This window comes from Branchiostoma lanceolatum, chromosome 5 (assembly GCF_035083965.1).
Source record: "Branchiostoma lanceolatum isolate klBraLanc5 chromosome 5, klBraLanc5.hap2, whole genome shotgun sequence".
Classification (NCBI taxonomy): domain Eukaryota; kingdom Metazoa; phylum Chordata; class Leptocardii; order Amphioxiformes; family Branchiostomatidae; genus Branchiostoma; species Branchiostoma lanceolatum.
In genome coordinates this window covers 6,471,110-6,494,272 of record NC_089726.1, presented here as the reverse complement: position 1 = coordinate 6,494,272, position 23,163 = coordinate 6,471,110, and the positions used below count along the sequence as shown (strand labels likewise).

The following is a 23,163-nucleotide window of genomic DNA, read 5'->3' as shown; positions in this document are numbered from 1 at the left end:
TGATCTGGAGGAGACAGCACTAATATTGGCTTCATTTGAACACTAATGGCTCATGTGAACTTGATTTGAACAACAGGCCTAGGATGATAAGTAAAACCACCATGTATCGGAATGTGGAAGGAAACGAAGGAGCGCCTTCGTTTTATGGCCCCAGTACACAAATGTGCAACACTCCGCAGCAGCTACATGATTGTAACCTGTCATGGTGGCAACTCTATATCTCTTCTTACAATCAGTAACCCAAGTACATCTCACGTCAAAAACAAGGCGGAACCTAACCTCTGCTTGGAGACTAAAGGACCGTGTCACCAAGTAGGGACGTAGATACACGTGATAATACGGCGGTTAAAAGTTTGAAACGATGGTTTATTCAAACAAAGTATGTGAAAGAAGGTTAGAACAGCAAAGAAGTCATTGAACAAGCACTGACGTTACTATTTCTGTCACGGGCGTGCACTTCGCAGAACAACTGTTGCAAGTCAAAGTTAATCAGTCGAACCGCAAGTCACCCCAGAACGCATTTATTCTCTTACGGCGTTCGCCGCGTCACGATTTAACCCCGTTGTATGGGTGTAAACAACTGCCAGTCGTGCAGCAAAATACCTCAGACCTATATAATGTTTATACTTTTCCATATCTACAGGATTTGCCCAGTACCACCATGTAGATATTTTGCGCATTTCAAAATGACAGCGAACGCTGTGGCTTAATTTGAAACATTATCAATTTTTGGCCACTTTATTTGTGCTCGTCTTTTTTACAATTCACCTAGATCCAACTGGCAATTTCCACAGTGTAATAGTCCATATCTTCAGCTTAAATTGATACCAAATTCCCTTGGTTAGTTTTAGGAGCAACGGGTTTGCCAGGAACAAAATAGAACAATAGGTCAGTTTTAGGGCGTCTTTTTTCAAGGAGAAGTTGAACACTATAACCTTTTACTATGCTTTACAAAACGTATGTACTGATATTGATGTACGTGCACAAAACTGCCACTTTTTCTGGCTTCTGGATAATGTCAGTCTTAATTGGAGCGTTTCAGAAAATGTATTTGCAACAGCAAAAATTGAGTCGTTAGTTTTTGTAAACTTTCCCAAACACTACGCTACGGCAAAATCGTGACGCGGCTTTCGGATGAGATGTTGGAGCAATCAGAAACGGCCAATATATTTTTTTAGACAGCCAATCTCTGTAATTACCCAAGCGTAAGCGCACTCTGGGCATACACTGCAAACTCACGCAAACACTACAAAAAGACTCTCTCTCTTTCGCACACAAACACACACACACACGATATGATACAAAAATATGAATACCCTGTGTCCAAACTACCTGCTTTCGCTGCCCCCGGTCTTCTGCAACATTCCATAATTTCAACCATACAATTCACTCAGTGAATTTTGAGGCAGTGGAATTTGTTCTTGAAAATTACAAGTAATTTCAAAAGAACACGCCATTTACGTCTAGATCTATCTGATGAAAGTTTTTTTTTTCAATATGAAAAAGTGCTAAAACTCTGACCTGGACACCTGTCCTTTTCGAGATGACACTTGCAAAGGAGATGCCAGATCGTGATATGTTTAACTAACCCAAGTCTTTCTTAGGCACTCCAGCAAACAAGACTTATGTAATTTGGCCTCGGAAAATAATGTGTTTCCACTTGCCCAACCAATCTTAGCAAAAACCTGCAAACCCTAGCCTTTCTCTTTTTCGTCAGCCGCTGACAAGGGACATAAAAGTTTCGAATCGACATCTTGGAGATAAAATTCAAAACAGACTTCCTGTATTTCACAAATGTTAGAAGATGAGGCCTTGAACAGTCGATGTAACGACGCTAATTTTAGTCAGGACTGAAACCGGAAACACAGTTTTTCCCAGGCCTTAGGACCGTTACATCAAGACTTTTCAAGACCATTCCAAATCAAAATGGTTAGATAATATTTCTTACATTTTTCAAATCATATTCTTAACCATATGGCCTTCTATCTTTCGTTGAACATTCTGGGTGTGTATGTCTGTGTTACATTGTTTACATATCAAACTTGAGTGATAGTTCACCATGAAAACGGTCATAGTTATCTCTACGTGTCGCCCCTAACATTTTGTCGCTCTAGCTAAGCCACAGGCGCCAGACACGCCGTGCAGTACTCTCCGTCTTCGTCGGTCCAGTAGTCCTCCAGTGCAAAGCCGCTCCTTTCCGCCAGGCGGCGTATCTGATGCAGGTTCCACCCACAGCTCCAGCTGGGCCCTTCCGTGAACCAGAACTTCTCCCCACTCTGGAACTCAAGGGTGAGACCAAGTTTTCCTACAAGAGAAGGATCAGGGAAAGTCGTTAGGTGGCACGGTTGTCTTGTGGCTAGGGTAATTGACTTGGAATCTAAAGGTTTTGGGTTCGAATCCCGAGCACCCGATGTTGTGCCCTTGGGAAGAGTACTTCACACCTATTTCCTAACTCTACTCGGGTGAAATGAGTACCTAGCTTCGGCTAGGGACGTCATCTTGGATGAGATGTAAAGCTCATATGTTTGAGGAGAGCCACACCTCGAACACGTTAAAAAAACCTACCACACTTATTGAAAAGAGTAGGTGTCCTTCCCGTTGTGAGTGTATCAAATAAATCTGTCCGGATATGCAGCTTGTACTGTACAGTACAACTCTGGCGTGTTATGCCATGAGGTGGTTTACCGGGTATGCAATACAAACAACAACAAAAAAACAAAAAAATACATCCAGTAAATCCATACTACCGACACGGCGGTGCCCACCGCCACCGATTTATAAAAGATATACGTCCAAACAGATCGCCAACCAAATGTCCCCCAATCCAATGCACTCCTGTATATCTAAACCGTGCATGTATGGGGGTGCTGCACTAGAGATATCTCGAACCCGCTGTTTTTCAAAGTGGCGGATTTTTGTAACCCGGCGGATTAATGTTTATGCAGGTTATTAGCCCCCAAACTACCATTACATGACATTGATAATCATTGTTAAACCCCACAAATGTCGATAGATAACTTACGGAAGTGCACGCGGTGTGCGAGTGAGCTCTTCCAGTAGCCGGCAACGTAGCTCGGAGTATCTCCATCTGCCGGGGTCTCCACGACTTCGGTGATGAAGTCAAAATTTGCTGCATCCATGTCTCCGTCGAAGTCCTGCATTGGGGTGCAAAACATAGGAGTCAATGATACGAGGATCTAGGAGAGGTGAATAATGAATACGCCTAATGCGCCAATTTCCGTCTCGTAAATGGTCGTTGCCATTTAAAACGGTCGATGCCATATCGCAGAACGGTACGCTTTAAGCGTATTTAGCACGTTTCGTTAACACCGTGGAGGATATAGTTTTATGATTGGGTTTTTGGACCCAGATTCGAACCCGAGGCCGAGCAGGCTTTCTCTATTTACAATTTCGGTTCCGTTTGTCACGATACTATCATAAATTTGTACTCGAAATCTTGTTTTTGATACGTTTTTTACGTTTTGCCTCCAGCACCACTCCCGGCCCCCCGCAAAGTTAGGATACTACGCTCGGTAAAAGTAACGAATCTAATGATACTACCGGTCAGCGATATGGCATCGACCGTTTCCAATGGTATCTGCAAGGAGGTTGGTATCTGGTAACGACTAACGACCGTTTACGAGACGAAAACGCGCTTCGCCTCCACCTCCCAAAGAAGCACCATCCTGCACCTGCACCACACAAAAACGTTCAACCTCCGTTCTTTCACCTTATTCAGACGCTCGATGCAATTGTCCTTCTGAAACGGCGTCCATTGAGGGCCGTAGGCTTTCAGGAGTGACTTCGGGTCGCGGTCCATGTTCAGACCAATCACGAAACGGTCCTTGGCTATAAATTAGGAAAACAGCTGATTGGCAAACAAACATAGATACAAAAAAGCCTAGGTCTTAAGGGATGACAGACTTCACTCCTTGGCGTACAGACATCAATTTACTCGGGACAGTAATGACTGGTACTATTCCACACTGCAGCTAGGTGTCGCTGCCAGAAATGAGGTCCCAAACGTAAAGGATTGCCATATATGCGGTCCCAAATGCAAATTACTATTACCCAAATACTTTACGCTTGAGACCACATTGTTAGCAGCGACACCTAGCTGCGCAGTGTGGAATAGTACCAATGAAATTATTCACGGATAGCTGCCTACTTGTTAGCTGTGCCCGGATATCCTTCATCATGTCCACCTGCTCGTGGATCTGCGTGTTGCTGAAGCTGTTGCCCAGGAAAAGCATCATCTTCGGTTCATTGCGGGAGGAGAGATGGCGGAGTCCATCCATGTACAGCCCCCCGAACGGCTCCACCGTCAGCCCCTCGTAGTCTCGCTCCAGCTGCTGGCCGACCTCCTGTATGTGTTCTGTTAAAAGATATACAAAACATATCTGTTGAAGTCCGTAAAAGTACAGCATATCACCAGATATATGGAGAAGAATACAGTAATATTTTCTGACCGACCATACATTTCTGGCCGTGACGTCACATTGGTTCCTAACCTACGAGTGTTTGCACTCACGTGACTATGACGCAAGAATTGGCCGCCATGCTGGATTGTTAAATATGACAATTATCTGGTGATTTTGAATTTTTGTGTGTAGGATCTTGTACTTATGACTTATGCAGATATATAGGTATGACTCAGACCCTGATGCCTGCGATTGATTGATTGATTGATTGATTGATAGATTGGGAATGGGAAAATGACAAGTAACTCGTATTACCTTTGGATACGTCCACAGGTACGAACTCCAGGGACCCGTGGCGCCTCAGCATAGCCTCTATCACCAGGCGGGTTTTGGAGGACGCGCCGCTGCCGAGCTCGACGAGGATGACGGGGGAGGACGTCTTGGAGGCGATGTCGTCGCTGTGACTCTGGAGAATACTGTACTCCTTCTGCCACACACCATACGTCTTCGATGTAGTTATTATTCTGAAAAATCAGAAGGAAAAAATATTCTCACTAAAAACGATATGAATTTCAGAACCTGAAGAGAAAGACAGATAATGCCTGAAAGAGCAGTTATCATCTTTAACATGATAATAAAAAAGAAATACGCTGCTTTTAGTTCATAGCTTCTGAAAAACAAGAGCAGCAACCAAAGCCATGTAAAGAGACATGTCGAGTTCATATTTCATGTTTAACTAAAAACTAAAACGGAATTGTTAACAAGTGGACGAATTGAGTAAGACTGGAGGAAATAAAACTAGAATTGTAACATGTTCACATGGCCTAGCCACATCAATCCATTCTTACTCATGACCATCTCCTTCCCTCCAGTTCTGTCCTGCCACCTGCTACATAATGTAATCGAACACCACAGGGCGCCTATGACTTTACCAGTAACTATGGTGACAGCCGTCTGGAGTCCAGGTCATTGACCTTATCTGTTTGTAACGGAGGAAGAAGAGGAAGAATCAGAGCAAAACAAGATGTCCATGAAGGGAAACATGATAGTACGTACTCCTCGAAAAGCTCCGACCCTCTAGTGTCGTACAGATACCAGTAGGGCACGTGCTTGCGCTTAGAGGTAAGGCCAGCCACGACTGGCATCAAGGCGGGAGGCACGTCACGGGTGATGACGTCATTATTCTCCTTGATGACGTCACCTCTCTTCGTGATGACTCTGCCGTTCGCCTTGGTCACGTGACTGTTCTCCATGATGGTGATTCCGTTGCTGTGGTGGCTCATCCTTTCTTCCTGGGTTGTCATGAAAGATATGAATGAATGACGAAAAATTATGAAAAGTACAAATCAAACTAGAACTCAAGCCAATACATAAAGCTTACCCTCACATAGTCTAGCAAAAAACTACTGCTCTGTTTATTCTCACCTAAAACACATTCATATAATATGAATGTGTTTTAGGTGAGAATAATTATATATGGTGACCAGCCCTTCCAGCTCTGTCCTGCCACTTGCTACAGAGCGTAAATGAACACCCATGCATGACTGCTAACTATTGTGACAGTCTTCTGGTCCAGCTCATTGATTTTATTTGTTTGGAGAAGAAGAAGAATAGGAAGAAGAAGAAACTGCAAAAGCACATGTTTCTCTTCCGTGAAGGCAAACGTTGTTAATACGAAATATGAAAGGAACCAGAGTGGTCTGTCATGACCATATATTCCGCTGAGTCCCCTAATTGCCGGCTGCCATTGTGTCCATTTATGCTTAGTGTTCAAACAATATCTTAACTTTCTATCAAGATCTGTTCACCTTTCCACGTGGACAAAAAGGCAAAGGCAACTAATTCGAAAACATATCATTCTTGCCAAACTGGCCATGGGTTAAAAATGAGCAGGCAACACATTTTGGGCAGAAAACAGGGAAACAAAAAAAAAGTAAAATTTACACGAAAGTACTGGCCCCAAAATCACACCAGTCTTTAGTGCATGCATCTTCATGGCATAGATTGTAGACAATATATCACTGGTCGAAAGGAGAGATTAAAAACCCATGACGATGAATACCTGGTAAGTCTGGTCAGCCATCTGTAACTATTTTTTTCTGACCAGAAAAGATCCTTTTGTTTAACCAAAGCTATGTGTCTCATTGTGTCCATTCACAGGAGACTGTATCGTCCTTAGTTGATAAGGTCCAGTAGCTGATGGAAAATTCCTAGTCCCGAAGCGATATGAAATTTAGTAGATAACTAGAAATGACACATTTGCTAGAAAATACGGCATATTTCACACAATCTCCCTCCCATGGAGATGCAAAAGTGGACTGATACATGTCAACCTTTTGTAGAAATGGATCATCCTTAAGTTACGTCCACCAATGAATTGACTATCCCAACAACACCCCACTCCAAATTTGAATTTGCTTTATGCAAGTTATGGACTCTTCCTAGCCATATGTTTCAGATAGTATCCACAATCTTTTACTGAGTGACTGAAGAAAATCGAGTCCAACGGGTATTTTACCAAAACTGTGAATTGATGATTAAACCGCGCTCCTACCTGCCCTATATTACCGTATACTTGTCTCATTTCTTTAGTCTAGAAGAATGTTTGAAAAGAAATATGGCACGCGATCACGACTTTTACACTCAATAACAATGATCAGCTGTTTTAAATTATTAAAGCGTTTTAACAGCGATTGTTTGTCTGCTAGTTTGTTTGTTTGTTTGTTTGTTTAAATTTGTTAGCGGCCGAGCAGAATAACGTAAACTCCTCGTTGCGTGGGCAAGGAGAGACAGGTGAAATTTTCCATAGCCTGCAGCAATGGGTAATTATCGGCGATGATTTTCTTGCTCACCGGGTAGATATTCCGTGCAAATCTACTGTTTATCCTTGCAAGAAGGTTAGGCCACAGCAAGTAATTTTTATGGATGACATCAGCGCGCTCATTAATTTTCGCCTGATTTCGAAATAAAAAACAAGAAATTTCATTGCCCTCCGACGGTGGTCAACATGCCAAAAATTGGCAAATATGTCGTAAACGTTGACAGTCTAAGGTGTTTCATTGCATATGAATACCCAGTGTAGTTCCTGCCCATGATGGTATGACAAGCTGTTTTCTGTGTTTGTTCTGGTTAATTGAGCTGTATACACATCTTCAAGAACAGTTTAATGTTGACAGTCTAAGGTGTTTCATTGCATATGAATACCCAGTGTAGTTCCTGCCCATGATGGTATGATAACAAGCTGTTTTCTGCATTTGTTCAAGCAAGGACATTATATAGATAATGGGGGGGGGGGGGGTCTAGTTAATTGAGCTGTATACACAAGGTGTTTCATCGCATATAAATTCCCAGTGTAGTTGCTTCAGATGATGGTACAACAAGCTCTTTTCTGCATTTGTTGTAGTTAGTCTATTGAGATGTATACACATCTAAAAGTACATGTTTACATTAAATCAAGGAGGCTTTATATTATATATGAAACCTCATTGGTTGAATACAGGAATAAAAGACCTGTTGGTCATGATAACATATTTCGTGCCCTCAATTCTTGTTTAACAAGACTTATGATCTCAAAATTTGACAATATAGGAATCTTTTTTTTTTTGGCCCGCCTTGTTTTTTTTTCGCCATATCTCATTGATTATGGAGTCTGAGGAGGATGTCATCCATAAGATTTACTTGCTATGGCCTTATACCTGGAGTGTCCACTGTTTATTTGTTCGGAGGGAACATAGCTCAACTGGTAGCAGCCTCACAGTTGAGCCCCTGATTCCAAATAGTTGGTAACTTGTAGACCCTGGTTCAATCCTAGGTTTGGGGGCATCTCGGTTAGGTAGCCGTCCGTTTCTCGGAAGGGACGTAAAATTTGGTTCCTTTGTTCGAGTAGGTGCCTCGATCACGTTAAAAGGAATGGCTAGCAACCCCTTCCTGTAAAGATACTGTAAATGCTTTTAAGTTCACGTGGTTTTTATTTCACGCTAAGGCGAAAATGGAGTGTTCGCGGTGGTTTTAAGTTCGCGGTAGCGCTATAGTCACATACTGCTACAATATTGGACAAAAACGTTCGCGGTGGTTTTAAGTTCGCGGTGAAACGGTCGCCGCGAAAACCGCGAACGTAAATCTACCGCGAACATTTCTGCTACTGAAACAGCACTTTAAAGCGCTCTGCCAGGGTCTAAACGGAACAAATCAAAGGGTAATCATCAGAGATAGCATTTCCTGGTCGCCAGGAGCACGCCATGTGGTCACATAGAGACGCGCGGTGGGATTTTCCATTGCCTCTAGCAAGTGGTAATTGATCACTGGTAATTTCCTTGTCATTCTCGGTTAACCCTCTTTGAATTCGTTAAGAAATATGGGTCTCATTATCATAATGTACATGCATGCATCAGCTGATAACATTGACAAATGTTAAAAGTTGGGAGATAGTTTCTTGACAGTTGTCTAGTTGGAAACATTCAGATTGTACTGGGGCATAGATCCTTGAAAAAAGGAAAGTTAAATAGCTAAAACTTGATTAGTCTGTTACTGCAGGCTATGGAAAATTCCACTGCGTCTCTCTCCACATGACGTAAGAGTTAGTCTGGATATCAGACTGTTCCAGGGCCTACAGAGGCCAGCTCCTCGGACCAACATTCCCAAAAGGAAATTCTACAACAGGCCCCGATGAGTTAGACCCTATATGATAGATATCATAGAGATCGGGAGGCTGGCATCCAGCAGCATAAGTGAGAGTTACGTTGATGAAACAGTCAGTTAGTTGTTCAACAGGTTCTCCTATTGTAAATAGGAGGTGCTAATAGATTGTTTCCACGTGGGCTCAGCTTTTAATTAAAAAACTGACGAGGAACAGTTCTAAAGAGTAGTAGACAAGCTTTGTAATGATATATAAAGAATGAACCTGATAAAGCATTGACGACGAGCATGGAACTGGCTACTTTTCGTGGTGAAACAGGTACTTGTGTTGCTTCCCACTACCACTTGACAATGTGACGTCCACGGAACACTCAGTGATCAGCTAGATCATGGCCAGGAACTGGAACTCGCTGTATCGGCAAGGCGTATCGCGACAAAGTTCCCGCGCAGTCTTGGAGATTTAGGCTAAAAGTGGTAAATTCCACGGCCGAAGAAGTCAATCAAAAATGTACTATATCCTTGGACATAGGTCAACACGTGTAAATCTAGACATACACGAAGACACGTTATGGGTAAAGTAAGCTATCTTGATTTACTCGCATTACTCATGATTCCTACTTAATGATGAAAGTTTATTTATTCTAGTCGATCGTTTGTTGTAATGTTATGTAATTCTTTCTCGGTGTTCTCCCCTCCCAGGAATCATTGAAGTAGGTGATATCCATATCCTGGAGTGTTGAATAAACAGAGACTAAAACTGAAACCAGCAGGACGTATGTTCTTATATATAAACTACGAAATAAAACCTACACTAAGTCTATGGCATAAATTTGATACATGTTGTATCCAAGCATATCTTAGGCCCCGCCTCCTTTTTTTGTGGCGTTTTCTACGTTTGTTCAATGGTGCCGACGTCTCGCATCCGACGTACAGGGGTTCCAAACACCACCAAACAAAGACATAAAAACGTGCCTAAGCCACACCCCCGCTGGACTATCAACGTAAAAATGGACAATATATGGTCATATATGAAGTTACCTATGAGTACTCGATTGCAGAAAGTCACAGAGATCCTACCAACGTCTTGACAACTACTTGTGGAGTGAGAGAGAGGTGCTTTGAATGACGGCAGGTCCTCACTTTTGCCTACAAAAGGGCGTGTCCACGCATTTGTTTGCACGTGAAGGAATTTTCCATTGACAGAAAATGACATCGTCTCCCGAGACATATATCTATATCTATATATCTATATCTATATATCTATATCTATATATCTATGTCTATATATCTATATATCTATATCTATATATCTATATCTATATATCTATATCCAAATAGCTATATCTATATATCTATCTATTTCTATCTATATCTATATATATATGTCACAGTAGAGATGGCGATTTAGGACAATCGGCGATTGTCCTAGGACAGATCGCGATCGCCGTTTGTCCTAGGACAGATTGCGATCGCCGATTCTACTAGTAGAGATTGCGATCGCAATCTGTCCTAGGACAAACGGCGATCCAAACTTAATAATGCTAAGATATTAAGGAAACAGCAATATTTTTTTATAAACCATGATTTTATTTAGTATTTACAAACTCTGATCAAAACTCAATTGATGCTAAGATAAAGGAAACAGTAATATACAGCAAAAATGTTTGATCACCCTCTAATTTTTGTTGTTCTGCCAAAGTTGTGAAATCATTCAGTATGTCTGACTGTGAAATGATATAGGTATGAAACTGTAGTATCTTGAAACTGAGGTTGATATTTTGACACCTGTTCTTTACAATTGTTATTGTTCTCCTAAGGTTGTGAATTCAATAGGTGTGAAACTGAGTAATATCTTGACACCTCAAAATTTGCAAACTGAAACATCACCTTCTTCCGACTGATATCTTTCACACATTATGAAAATTTTGTCACTCAAATTTATCAGAAAATACTTTATCAGAGAACAAACTCACATGAAATTTATCTGTCATGAAATATGAACTAATTCGCCTAAGATAGTTAATAATTGTGAATTGTAGGTAGCATGTTAAACATGATTGAAATGTAATGCAATGATTCATTCTATTTTCCAAAGCATTTCCATCTAATCAGAATTTTTCCAAGCAGAATCGCACGCAGATTGTGATCGCAATCTCTACTAGTAGAATCGGCGATTGTCCTAGGAGAGATCGCGATTGCAGAATTTGTCCAAGTAGAATCGCCGTTTGTCCTAGGACAGATTGTGATCGCAATCTCTACTAGTAGAATCGGCGATTGTCCTAGGACAGATTGCGATCGCAGTCTGTCCTAGGACAAACGGCGATCGCGATCTGTCCTAGGACAATCGCCGATTGTCCTGAATCGCCATCTCTACTGTGACATATATATATATCTATATCTATATTTATGTTTATATCTATATCTATCTCTCTCTCTCTATATATATATATATATATAGAGAGAGAGAGAGAGAGAGAGATAGAGATAGAGATAGAGATATAGATATAGAGATATAGATATAGATATAGAGATATAGATATATTCATTGACACAACAAGTACAGCGACTTTCGTAAGTTCTCTTACAATTATTCAAACAAAGCACGCCCTCGCCCATAGGACAATCTGCTTCCCCACTCTACAAACGTCACGTGGTCACAGAGAAGCGCAGCGGAATTTTCCATAGCCTGGAGGCCCTGGATCATGCTCGGGCTCATTATCTGTGATCCTCCCTGACCCCAACTGGTAGCAGCCTCACAGTTGAGCTCATCATCCTTGACCCCTCCCTCCACCCGAAAAACTATCTTGCTGAAAAACGGTCGTATGTCCGAACACGCCGTCGAGATTTGATTAAGTCTTTGACTTGTCTTATCTTGATCACAGCTAATCATTCTTGTTCAGAAAACGATCTTGCAGTTGAAACAAGAGTTCTACGACCTCATACCTTCGCCAAATGATTTTAACCTAAATATGACTGATGATTAGGAGTGTTTCTTATCAATTATAAATCATACCAGTTGATCGTCTTCACCCAAATAACATAAGTTGTCCAAGGTATGAGCTTAACAAAGAATGTTATGCTAACATTTATCAATTATGCAAATGAGGTCCTTATTAGCATAATTGATTTAATGGTGTTCACAATCACAAACTTCCAAATGCCACAAGTATGAAATTGCCGTCCGTCATTTACTAGTATGGAATTATAGTAGTTTCTCAGTAATTATTCAAATTAGGCCTACATTTGCATATTTTCTATCTATCAACATTCCTATCTTCCTCGGTTACAAATGTCACATATTTGTATAATCATATCATGGAACACATTTTTCTTTTTTATATTGCCTCATTAATTATGCAAATAAGAATTTGATTTGCATAATTATCATCCAATCATACAAAGCATCACGTAAGCTATCTACATACCAAAAATCATGACCATCCATTAAGCCCACCTTGAGTTATAGTATTTTCTCATTAATTATGCAAATGAGGTCTTCATTTGCATAGTTGATATCTATATATATTACATCCACCCTTCATCAAATACTTCTTCAGCAAGTTCACACTTCCACACAACCTCCATGTACGCCATACCGCTTCCTTCCCAGATATAACATGGTTAACTCACCTACCCTGAACACCGTCCTATCCCCATGCTGTGACACACGAGTACTGATTGTTCTTCCTGATGTAAGGCAGTGTATATCCAATTTTGGTCTGCTTCCACCGAATTCCACACCACTTTCTGCTGCTACCGATCTCATACCACTGCCTACTGACTGACAAGGCAATTTGTCCCAGCAGCTTGTTTCCTGCCTCCCACATGACAACTAAGCACCCCTAGAACTTATCCTTGACCCCTGGAAACAACACCGCCCACACATCCCAGCCAGAACACAATACTGAAGCATACAATATAACACATTTTTACACTTTTCTCGTTAATTATGCAAAGCGCTTCGCCCAAAATCTAATCATCTTGAGATTTCCAACATACACACCGACACACCAACTACGACAACAAACCATCCAGGCGTTCTCGACTTATCGTGTTCACTAACAGACACACAGACAAGCATCAACGAATAACCTTCTCGACGAAGGTAACAAATCAAAGGAGCGAGTAGAAACAAGTGATCCCAACCGAAATTCGAACCCACGCCGAAACCGGCAGCCCAGATCACAGGCACGCACGCCTTAACCACTAGGCTAAAAGGTCGCGACCAGTTAGACTGCTCAGTTGGAGGCGCTTGAACCCCCACTGTTACACTACTCCCCCTTTTCTTTCTAGACTCGTCCCGAGTCTCCGAGTACGATATTCCCTGTGTGATCTGATCGTTACTCACAGGGCCGGTGTGGGAACCAGTGAAACAAATCAAAGGAGCGAGTAGAAACAAGTGATCCCAACCGAGATTCGAACCCACGCCGAAACCGGCAGCCCAGATCACAGGCACGCACGCCTTAACCACTAGGCTAAAAGGTCGCGACCAGTTAGACTGGTCAGTTGGAGGCGCTTGAACCCCCACTGTTACACAGTATGCCCCTGTAACATTTTGATAATCATATTCTACGAAATCGTTACAGTCTGTCTCTTCATCTCATTCTGTATGAACTAATTAGTACATTGTCTTGACTTTGGTGTTGGAAATCTAGCGAATAATATTCCACAGCTGAAATCTATCCTGTTATAAATTTCTACGGGCTCAGTGATCTGCGAACATTGACCGGCATATATCCCCGGTGTCAAGCCAAATTTCTGCTCCTGCCAAATAAATGCCGCAACACTTATTTGGCGCCAAAGGTCTGCCCCCTTGCCATAAATCTGCCCCACGTGGTCTGTGGGGGTTCCGAGTAGGCTGAATTCTGTGTTGGGTTGTTCGTCAATTTAAGCGCTGATATACATGTAGTATCACTAAAAGGTTTGACTTGACAGCAGCACATGCACCCCCTCCCCCATAGCTAGAAGAGGGCCTGCATGCCCCTTTTACGTAGAGCATAATCGGCCGTTTTAATTTTACGTAGAGCGTTGGCGACCACTCCATAATTTAGCGTAGAGCGTAGGGAGGCTTTTCTGAATTTAGCGTAGAGCGTAGGGAGGCTTTCTGAATTTAGCGTATTACGTAACCGGCCCACCGAATTTAGCGTAGAGCGTTGTCGGGACAGCCCCCCCCCCCCATGCAGGCCCTCCTAGAAGAACCTGTGTCCCCATTCTATAAACGTCATAATTATATGGTCACAGAGAAGCGCAGCGGAATTTTCCATAGCTTGGATGGAAAGGATTATTATCCGTCACCCCTCCCTGCACCCGAAGAACCATCTTGCTGATACGCGGTCATATGGCGGAACACGCCGTCGTGATATCGAGTCACATTTCCAGACTATGCATGATGTACAAAATGACTAATAAACTGGTGGACTTACCAGCTACTTAGTATCTAGTGCCAGTTCAGAAAGGAACACAAATAGTCATGCCTTCAAGTAACCAGAGTTTCAACCCAGTATTGGGGTGTTCAGAAACGGGCTATACGGGCTATCATGTCATGCCTGGGCCGTGAAAACGTTCGATACAGGTGTTCCGGACCGTGTGATAACTATCCGTATCACATAGGGTTCGGGAGTTGTATCACACGGGCTTCCATAGAATATTTCGAATGCATTTCGAGCGCGCCGATTGCGCCGCCTACTCTCCAAGCATAGCATGGGTTTCGGCTGTTTTTTGACGTGTTTTTAGGCGTTTTTGTCGGGCTTTCTACTTTGTCATCTTTTTTTTTGCATAGCCAACCCAAAAAAAGATGACAAAGTAGAAAGCCCGACAAAAACGCCTAAAAACACGTCAAAAAACAGCCGAAACCAATGCTCTGCTTGGAGAGTAGCGCCGCCGCCGAAAATTCGAATACCGGATTCGGAGGTTGGAATCAAAGTTGTTACAGTTTTTTGTTCGAGGACACAAAACTCCCTCAACTTCTGGCGCATTCCGCATTGGAATGTGCGTTTTCTCGGGTGGGTATGACATAGATAAATGTCCCTCGGTCCCAGCCCGACCGCGGGTCGGATCGCCCTCCGGCCGTTGGGCGATCCTACCCGCGGTCGGGCTGGAACCTCAGGTGATACGGAATACCCCGTGTTGTATTCTATATCAATACGATACAGATACACAGTCAATAGAAGCTATAGCTATAGCTTGAAGGTTAGAGGTGGACGGGAACGCTACACAATGGAGTATGCATATATCTGTATCTGTATAGCCGGTCAACCGCCCTTCGGCGTAACACACCAGCTTAGTGACGTCTATGTCTAATCGACGGATCCGCGGTACGTGTCTGAGTCAAGCAGAGCGAGAAGCGATTTGCGTAAGCGACTGGACACGACTTTACTTTAACATTTCTCTCGTCCTGTGTATGGCCAAAGAAGAACGACTTTGTCTGCCGCAGTGTGGTGAAATACATGTATGTTATTCGATACGTGTCCTTGACCGAACATGAGTGTCTACCTAGTCTAGTCTCAACCAGTCTAGGTCTCAACATACCTAGTCTAGTCTCAACCAGACGTATTTCGTTGGCTATAGGAAGAATATTTGCCAGGTGAGTTTGGTCACTAAAGGGTTACAATGGCAGTGGTTGTTGGGGGAAATGTTAACCTTACCGAGGACTAACTATCCTGGTCAATAGTTCCCCTTTTTGCCGAAATCTACGATCCATACGCCCGTAGAAAGGCCTGGTGGAGTCTAAGCGAGTAAGTCAGTTTCTAGAGGTGTTTAATAGTTGCTCAAAAGGTCTCAAGTCCATGGTGGCCAAGTGTACATTGCCCCTGATGGTGGCCATTTATGCCGATCAAATCCTACTATTTAATTCTCAGCACAAAATGGGAATTTGGTATAGACTATGCTTATTGAAATGTTCGTCGAAAAGCATGAAACAATTCCGAGCGTCAAGTACCAGTAAGATAGTGGTTTACGTTACCTTTGAAATACTCAGCCGCAGAAGTCAGCAAAAACTCAGTCAATGTCTCAAAGGCGTTTGAGTGGAGTGAGGGGTCACAGATAATAAACCTTTCTCTCCGGGCTATGGAAAATTCCGCTGCGCGTCTCACTCAATGGCTCAAGGCTGGTGTACAAAATGAGATAGGCGTGGCTTCCTGTGCCTTTTCAGACATCACGCGGCTTGGATGAATATCCTTTCATGTACGTATAGGTCTGCACGTGCGCATATATCGCCAACCACAATGTACAAACTGTAACAAATTCGTAGACGATTTAAATGCTGCAGGGACATATTAGCAGTAGATCGTTTTCTGAACAAGATCAATTAACTGTGAACATATTAAGTCGAGTTAAAGACTTCTTTTATGACCGCTTTCAACAGGACATGCTTTAGGGTGGAATGACTGAGGGGTGACGGATAATAAGCCTTTTAATACGCCTTTCCCCCCGAGCTATGGAAAATTCCGCTGCGCTTCTCTGTCACCACATGACGTTAGAGTGGGGAAACGGGTTCCTCTATGGGGGAGTGGGATCCGGATGGTTACTTCTATACCCGCTACTTTAGAGGGGCAGTATAGAACAGAAAAAGCAAAAGCACTTCATGTATTAGACGTGTGTGCTAACCATTCCGTTTCCCCGGAATAGTAAATAGTCCTGAACAGATTGTGGAAGGGGGAGGGAGGGCATTTTTTTCTGTTCGCACGCTCCCATCGGGGTTCCCAGAAAATGTCATGATCAAATCAACAGGCCTTATTGCAGAAAAATAGGTTTTAAAGATAACAATCTTTACAAAGTGTATAATGTATTACTGAATCATCATCATAATCGATACCCCTCAAATAGCCTCATCAGTTGAGGTCTCGGGCTAGGGCGGGCAGTGCTCCAGCCAGGCACGGAACGACTCAACGGTAGGAGCCGTACGTCACAACCGTGCCAGGCAGGGCATTTCACTGGGGAATGGTACGGGGCAAATATGAGTATTTGTATGTGTCTGTTCTAGCGTTAATGGTTTGAAATAACCTTAACTGAATAACTAAATAATCTTAGTTGTTCTGGAAATTCTACATAAGAATGAGACTTACACCACTACAAAACTTTGATTGGTTGTAATCCCGTTGTTAGCGCAGTTATGTTCCCTCGCTTTGCAGAAACAGGCTTCCCTGGTATATGTAAGTACATGTATATATAACTCAGGATATTGGAGTTTTCTTTTTCTACAACCAGTAAATCTCACCTACTGACGTTTGTTTGTTTGTTTGTTTGTTTGTTTGTTTGTTTGTTTGTTGGTTGGTTGGTTGGTTGGTTGGTTGGTTGGTTGTGGAAAAAGAAAACTCCAATATCCTATGTTCTACCAACCTATGATGAAATCATCTTCGGAAATATATAGAACTCATTATATAACTCAACGGTAATGCTGGAAGACAAGCGTAAGTTTTTCATTCAGCATTTCGTTAGATCCTATCATAAAAGGGCAATATTACTCATTAAATCTAAATGGAAATCGAACCGCGCTCCAAAGAGTTTTTTATGATTACATAACAAGCTGAACGAATTGCGAGAGACATTGCCAAACAGCAGGTTTGTGAATGTTCCCATGTGTGAAGAGTTTTTGTGTGTACCAGAAAACCTCCCGCATCATCTCTCCCGAACCCTACTGATGAAGAGATGTCTGTTTGCAGCCCTCTCCTCGTCCAGCTCTGTCAGGGCGAGTTTTCTCCCGGCAGTCTCCCGGGTTAGTCGGACACGATAGTACGAGATCACGGCGGCCATGATGAGTATGAGAGGAAGAGCTATCAGTCCAGAAAACACCACCGCGAACGCAGCTTGCAGCCAGGTCCCGCCGAGAACCTCATCTCGGAAGCGATGGAAGGCGCCGATGGGGGGTTCCGTGCCGAACGGGCCGCAAGGTTTCCTCCCCGCCAGGTTGATGTAGTTCCCGTCGGAGACCAAGAAAGACACGGGGAGACAGAGAACGAGGAGTACAGCCGCCAGCAGCCACATGTAGAACTGACTGTTGCCAGACTCCCTCCAGCGGCGCACAGGGGGCCTGCAGGTCCTGATGACGACGAAGTACAGGGTGAAGAAGCTCAGCATGTTGGACAGGGCGCCGACTAGCGGTAGTACCGGGCACGCCAACGTTCCCACCAGGATCAGTGCCTGTCTGCAGGAACAACACAAACTTAACCAGGGTGCCAAAGAATACATACGAATTTTACGGAATACATACGAATTTTACGGAATACATACGATCCATTACTAGAGACATACGATCCGTACGGAATACATACGATCCATTACGCAGAAACATACGATCCGTACGGAATACATACGATCCATTACGCAGAAACATACGATCCGTACGGAATACATACGATCCATTACGCGGATTACATACGATCCGTACTAATTTGGAGAAATGTGCCTGATCACGTGACATCGGCGGCAAATTCAATATGGTGGACCCGGGATGACCAGTTCTTCGTACGATATCTTGGCTTATAAGAGCTTAATAATGGCGTATCCCATCCGGATAAACTCTACATATCTCAAGCTGCACTAAATAAAGACTGATGTAGGCTTAGACCAACTAGGAGGACCAGACAACGCTAGATTCGGTGCTAGCGCGATGGTTAGCAAATTAGTAAGGATCGTATGTATTCCGCGTAACGGATCGTATGTATTCCATACGGATCGTATGTTTCTGTGTAATGGATCGTGTGTGTTCCATACGGATCGTATGTTTCTAGTAATGGACCGTATGTATTCCGTAAAATTCGCATGTATTCAGTAAAATTCGTATGTATTCTTTGGCACCCCTAGTCTGTCCTCTTAATGTGTTCAAAGCAACGGACTGTCATACGTTATTGCTAGTCTCTACCGGACTAACTACACTGGCTATATGGAAGATACGTTGATGAAGGTTAGACATCCAGGTAGTAAGATACTCCAAAAATAGTTACTCAAGCAGCTGGATAAAATTTTGAAACAGTCAGACGTTTCAGACAGCATCCGCTGTCTTTCGTCAGTGACTCAGCGTATATGGAAGATAACTTACCAAGCAATATTGAACATTTTCCGTGTGATTTATACAAGGCAATCAAAGCAGGCAAAGCATTTTGTCTCGTAGTGTATGAAAGTTCAAGAAGAATCTTTTTTCCTTAGTTACTCTACATTATTTGTAACCCGCAGTGAATATTTGAATTGAAAAATTTGGGGAGGGGGAGAAACTTGGAAGCCTGTAGATGCCATGGAATAAGGTGCAGCCTGTCACTCGTCTGGAAAGTTGGTCTCGGACTTTTACAACCACTCCTCCCTAAAGTTTGGTAGCGTGATGGTATACGGCGTCGTCGAATTCGTCGAAGGCCGTCGTACGAATTGTATGTCGTATTTTTTTCATTAAGCAGGCTGTGACAGAACCAACCGGGGACAAGGATCAATGGATCAAACACATTTTTTGGGGGTAAAAGGACAGCTGAGTTTTACAAATTCACGGCTATCCTAGAAATGCGCGATGTGCGACGATCGCACGACAAATGTGACTGGACTTAGGCCATGTTGATTTGATTATATTGATGACATCCGCACGCGCATCAATTTTCGTCCGTTTAAAAAAAACAGCCATACTGTAAATCGTACAAAGCAGCTGCAAAATGAGAAAACATATGCTGTAAATTATTGAAGAAAAATATAATTTTTGGGGAAAACGGATACTAATGTCGTAGAATTGCAAAGAAGAGGAAGATGTGAAAGAACCAAAATGAAGAATCTATTATTCGGTATACCATACTCTGTGTGTTTAGTTTTGTTCATCCTTCCTTTCCTGACCAGGTAAATTTAATGATGAAGGCAACTTTTTTTGTGTGCCAAACTTTTTTTTTCGCACGCTCGCATCAGTTTTGGGGTCCCCAGAGTATGTCATCCATACATATACTGTAAATGCAGAAATGTTCGCGGTGGTTTTATGTTTGCGGTTTTCGTGGCGACGTTTCCCCGCGAACTTAAAACCATGTCGAACATTTTTGTCCTATACTGTAGCTGTACGTGACTTTAGCACTGCCGCGAACTTAAAACCACCGCGAACACTCCATTTTCCCCTTAGCGCGGAATAAAAACCACGCGAACATAAAGGCATTTCAAATCAACATGGCCTTACCTGTGAGTAACGGAAAGAACGACATTGTGAACGCGCAGCTCCTGTCTCCGTCCTGTCCAGTAGAACACCGCCATGTACTGAAGCAGCGACACCAGCGAGTTCCCCAGCGTGCCTAGCACCACCAGCTTGTACAACTCCTGTCCGATCACCGTGCCTGGACACGTCGTACTCACTTCCGTCTCCGCAGACTGAATCACCTTCAAAATCACACAAACGACACAAGGATGCATTTATCATTCCGCTACGGCTTACGAGAAACTGAGAGGCTACGGCTTACGAACAACTGGGAGACAAGCTAAGACTACGATTAACGGGAAATTTTTGGCTCGATTACGCTTTACGTGAAATGCACTGGCTACGCTTTAAGGGAATTTTTGCCTCCTCACTACGACTTACGTGAAATATAATAGCTTCCCTTAGATAACGCGAAATTAAAAAGACCTGACTACGCCTTACGGAAAAGAGCATGCAGACCCCCATACATTGTGAAGAAAAAACTGTTTTCCAATTAACTCAAAAATTGAGCTCAATGGAATTTTGACTGAATTGCTCAGTCCTCTTCAGCTGACCTATTCGTTCTGTCGCGTGTGACATCAGCTCAGCAATGAGTCAGAGGTTGACGGAAATCCATACCTCTCCTTCTCTGGATTGAGAAAATTAGAAAAATAAGGAACTCTTACCTCGGTATAGAGTGAGAAGAGTAGAACCACGAGATTGGTCAGTCTTAAAACAAAAACTCTTCCGATCGTGACGTAGAGCTCCGTTTTCCGACTGGAGTAGTGTTCAAAGCGAGGCAGGAACAGAGCTAGGATCGGTACCAGGGAGTTGACCACCATGAAGATAATCGTGATGCCAAACGTTTGGACAAAACTCTGCAAAGAACCCGGCATGTTGGCTGCAATGATGTCTAGTATCATTGCCTTGTACAAGATGGGGACTAAAATCATGGCAGACCCTCCTCCAATCAAAACCAGCGTCAGAAACCAGGCGAACAATCGTCGGCTGAAAATCTTGAGTTTGTCCTTGCGCGTTCGGTTTACCGTCTGCTCCTTGTTCTTTGTGTCGCTGAGAAGATCGCGGAAGGATCCGGCTATTGTCTGGTGTAAGTTGTCCACGCCCTCGGGTGACGTCAGGGAGTATTCCCATGACGTCATGAGAAGGCGACTGAACGCACAGTGGGAGTCGTGCAGCAGACTGTTTCCTGACGTGGCCGCGATGGCGCGAAGCACAAGAAACAGCGTGCCGAAGTAGGTGAGGAAGATCATGAGGAGATAGGCAAGATCCAGCGGGTACGGGTCTGTGGCTGTGCCGTAGTTTCCATAGAACATCACATTCTCTGACATGGCGGCTTTGGCTGTAAACAGACTGTCTACGGTGAAGTCCGAAGTGATGGCAGTGGAGTCGAAAACAGAAGCCATGGGGATGACTACAAAACAGCACCACATAGCGGACAGGAACAGGTTGAGCAGGAAGATCCACCTGATGAAGATAAAAACAGACACCACGCCCGAACCGAACCTCGCCTTGACTTTCTTTATCTGTGGGAGGAAGACGGGAATCTCTACTCCCTTCGACTTGATGTGCCGACACCATGTCGAAGCGTTGTGCCACAGTAGACGACACGTGCCCATCTTAGCCCGGGAGTTGTGTACAAATGCGGGGCGCTTCCGGCCCTCCATTTGGTCCAGGATCCACATATCCCTGACAGGATGTGGCCCCACGCCGTTTTCGACAGTCTCAGAGCTGTAGATATTCACTACTGCCGCCTTCCCTCTTCTGCGTGCCGTGTCTTCACCTCGGTTCACATCCCAGGCGAAACTGCGGGCTGTCCTGGGGAGGGACCCGCGGTGATCTTGTCGCGCCCCGCTCACTTCGATGTCGTCAGAGTTGAAGTTGGACGTCCGAGATGAGAGTAAATCCACCTGTACTTTGTTCATGGTTGATGTGGAATCGGGAGAGGAGGCAGTCGGCTGAGAGTTCTCCGGATGACCTTTGGAAGTCAGCGGCACAGCTAGCGGAGCCACGCTGATGTTACGTGGAACGGCAGACCTGGATGACTGACCCTGCGACTGTAACATTGGAGACCCCGCCACTTGTCAAAACACCAGTAACTGTATCAGTCCACTATAGTTCCCCATATACACATGGACAACGCGTGGTTTATATAGTTAACGGGGCAGGGGTTCTAGAAAATAGCTCGTAGAACCAGTTCCAAGCGTTCTATTATAGAACAGGGTTCTGTTCGCGCAGAGGAGATGTAAATGCCTTAAATTGAAATACGTCATGCATGACGCTTCCGTGCAACATGTTGTTACTGGTTCAGGAGTTTATTCTGTTATGTCGCTGGACGTAAACCTTTTTCATTGTTTTGTATAAAAGAGAGAGATGGCTAAGGATCATACTTATGACGTTCTTTGTTGCTCATGAGAACAGGCTTCGTCATGATACACTGCGACATGTGGACATGACCCAAACTGGACGTAAACTACTCCTGCACGTAAATAGGTCATATTACGTTACCTCGGTATGGTCCTCATTAGCAGTGTATTTCCACTTGACCATAGAGTACAAAACGTGATAACGGGGTAATAACGGTGATTAATTAGTCTTGCGTGTAATGTTCTCTGATGTCTACCTCTTGTAGAGAAATTAAGATCATAAATGACACAAGTGGTTGCTGAAAGATGGCCCTTCACATGAAGTGTATGATTTGGCTTGACTTTGAAGACGAGTGCTGTTAAAAGTTTCCATCACCGAAGGATGTGGATAAAGGCTTACTGGTACGGTTCATGATGCAAGTGGAGCCGGTAAGTCCAGGGTCACATCATTCGTAGGACAGACGTAGGACGGTATTCTTGGTAGATTGTTTGTTTGTATTGCATACCCGGTAAACCGCCTCATGGCTGAACAGTACAAGCTGCATATCCGGACAAATATGTTTGATACATTCACACCGGGATGGGCCCCTACTCT

The 23,163-nt window shown here is 43.5% G+C and overlaps 2 protein-coding genes across 3 annotated transcripts; both read right to left on the bottom strand.

The window, feature by feature from the left end:
• Positions 1-1,761: 1,761 nt before the first annotated feature.
• On the bottom strand, positions 1,762-16,256 carry LOC136434659 (histidine N-alpha-methyltransferase-like). 2 transcript variants are annotated; one of them, XM_066427595.1, is made up of 7 exons: positions 16,018-16,256; positions 5,478-5,713; positions 4,737-4,945; positions 4,169-4,375; positions 3,731-3,849; positions 3,023-3,155; positions 1,762-2,305 (listed from the first exon to the last, which is right to left on the bottom strand). In XM_066427595.1, the coding sequence occupies exons 2-7, from the start codon at positions 5,702-5,704 to the stop codon at positions 2,115-2,117; spliced, it is 1,086 nt and encodes a 361-aa protein (XP_066283692.1). In that variant the 5' UTR covers positions 5,705-5,713; positions 16,018-16,256; the 3' UTR covers positions 1,762-2,114. The 2 variants fall into 2 exon arrangements, with proteins under 2 accessions (XP_066283692.1, XP_066283693.1); XM_066427596.1 differs by lacking the exon at positions 16,018-16,256 and adding an exon at positions 10,095-10,195.
• A 911-nt stretch (positions 16,257-17,167) lies between these two features.
• LOC136434657 (transmembrane channel-like protein 7) lies at positions 17,168-22,369 on the bottom strand. The gene is made up of 3 exons (XM_066427593.1): positions 20,871-22,369; positions 20,191-20,387; positions 17,168-18,198 (listed from the first exon to the last, which is right to left on the bottom strand). The coding sequence occupies exons 1-3, from the start codon at positions 22,266-22,268 to the stop codon at positions 17,673-17,675; spliced, it is 2,121 nt and encodes a 706-aa protein (XP_066283690.1). The 5' UTR covers positions 22,269-22,369; the 3' UTR covers positions 17,168-17,672.
• Between the last annotated feature and the right edge of the window lie 794 nt (positions 22,370-23,163).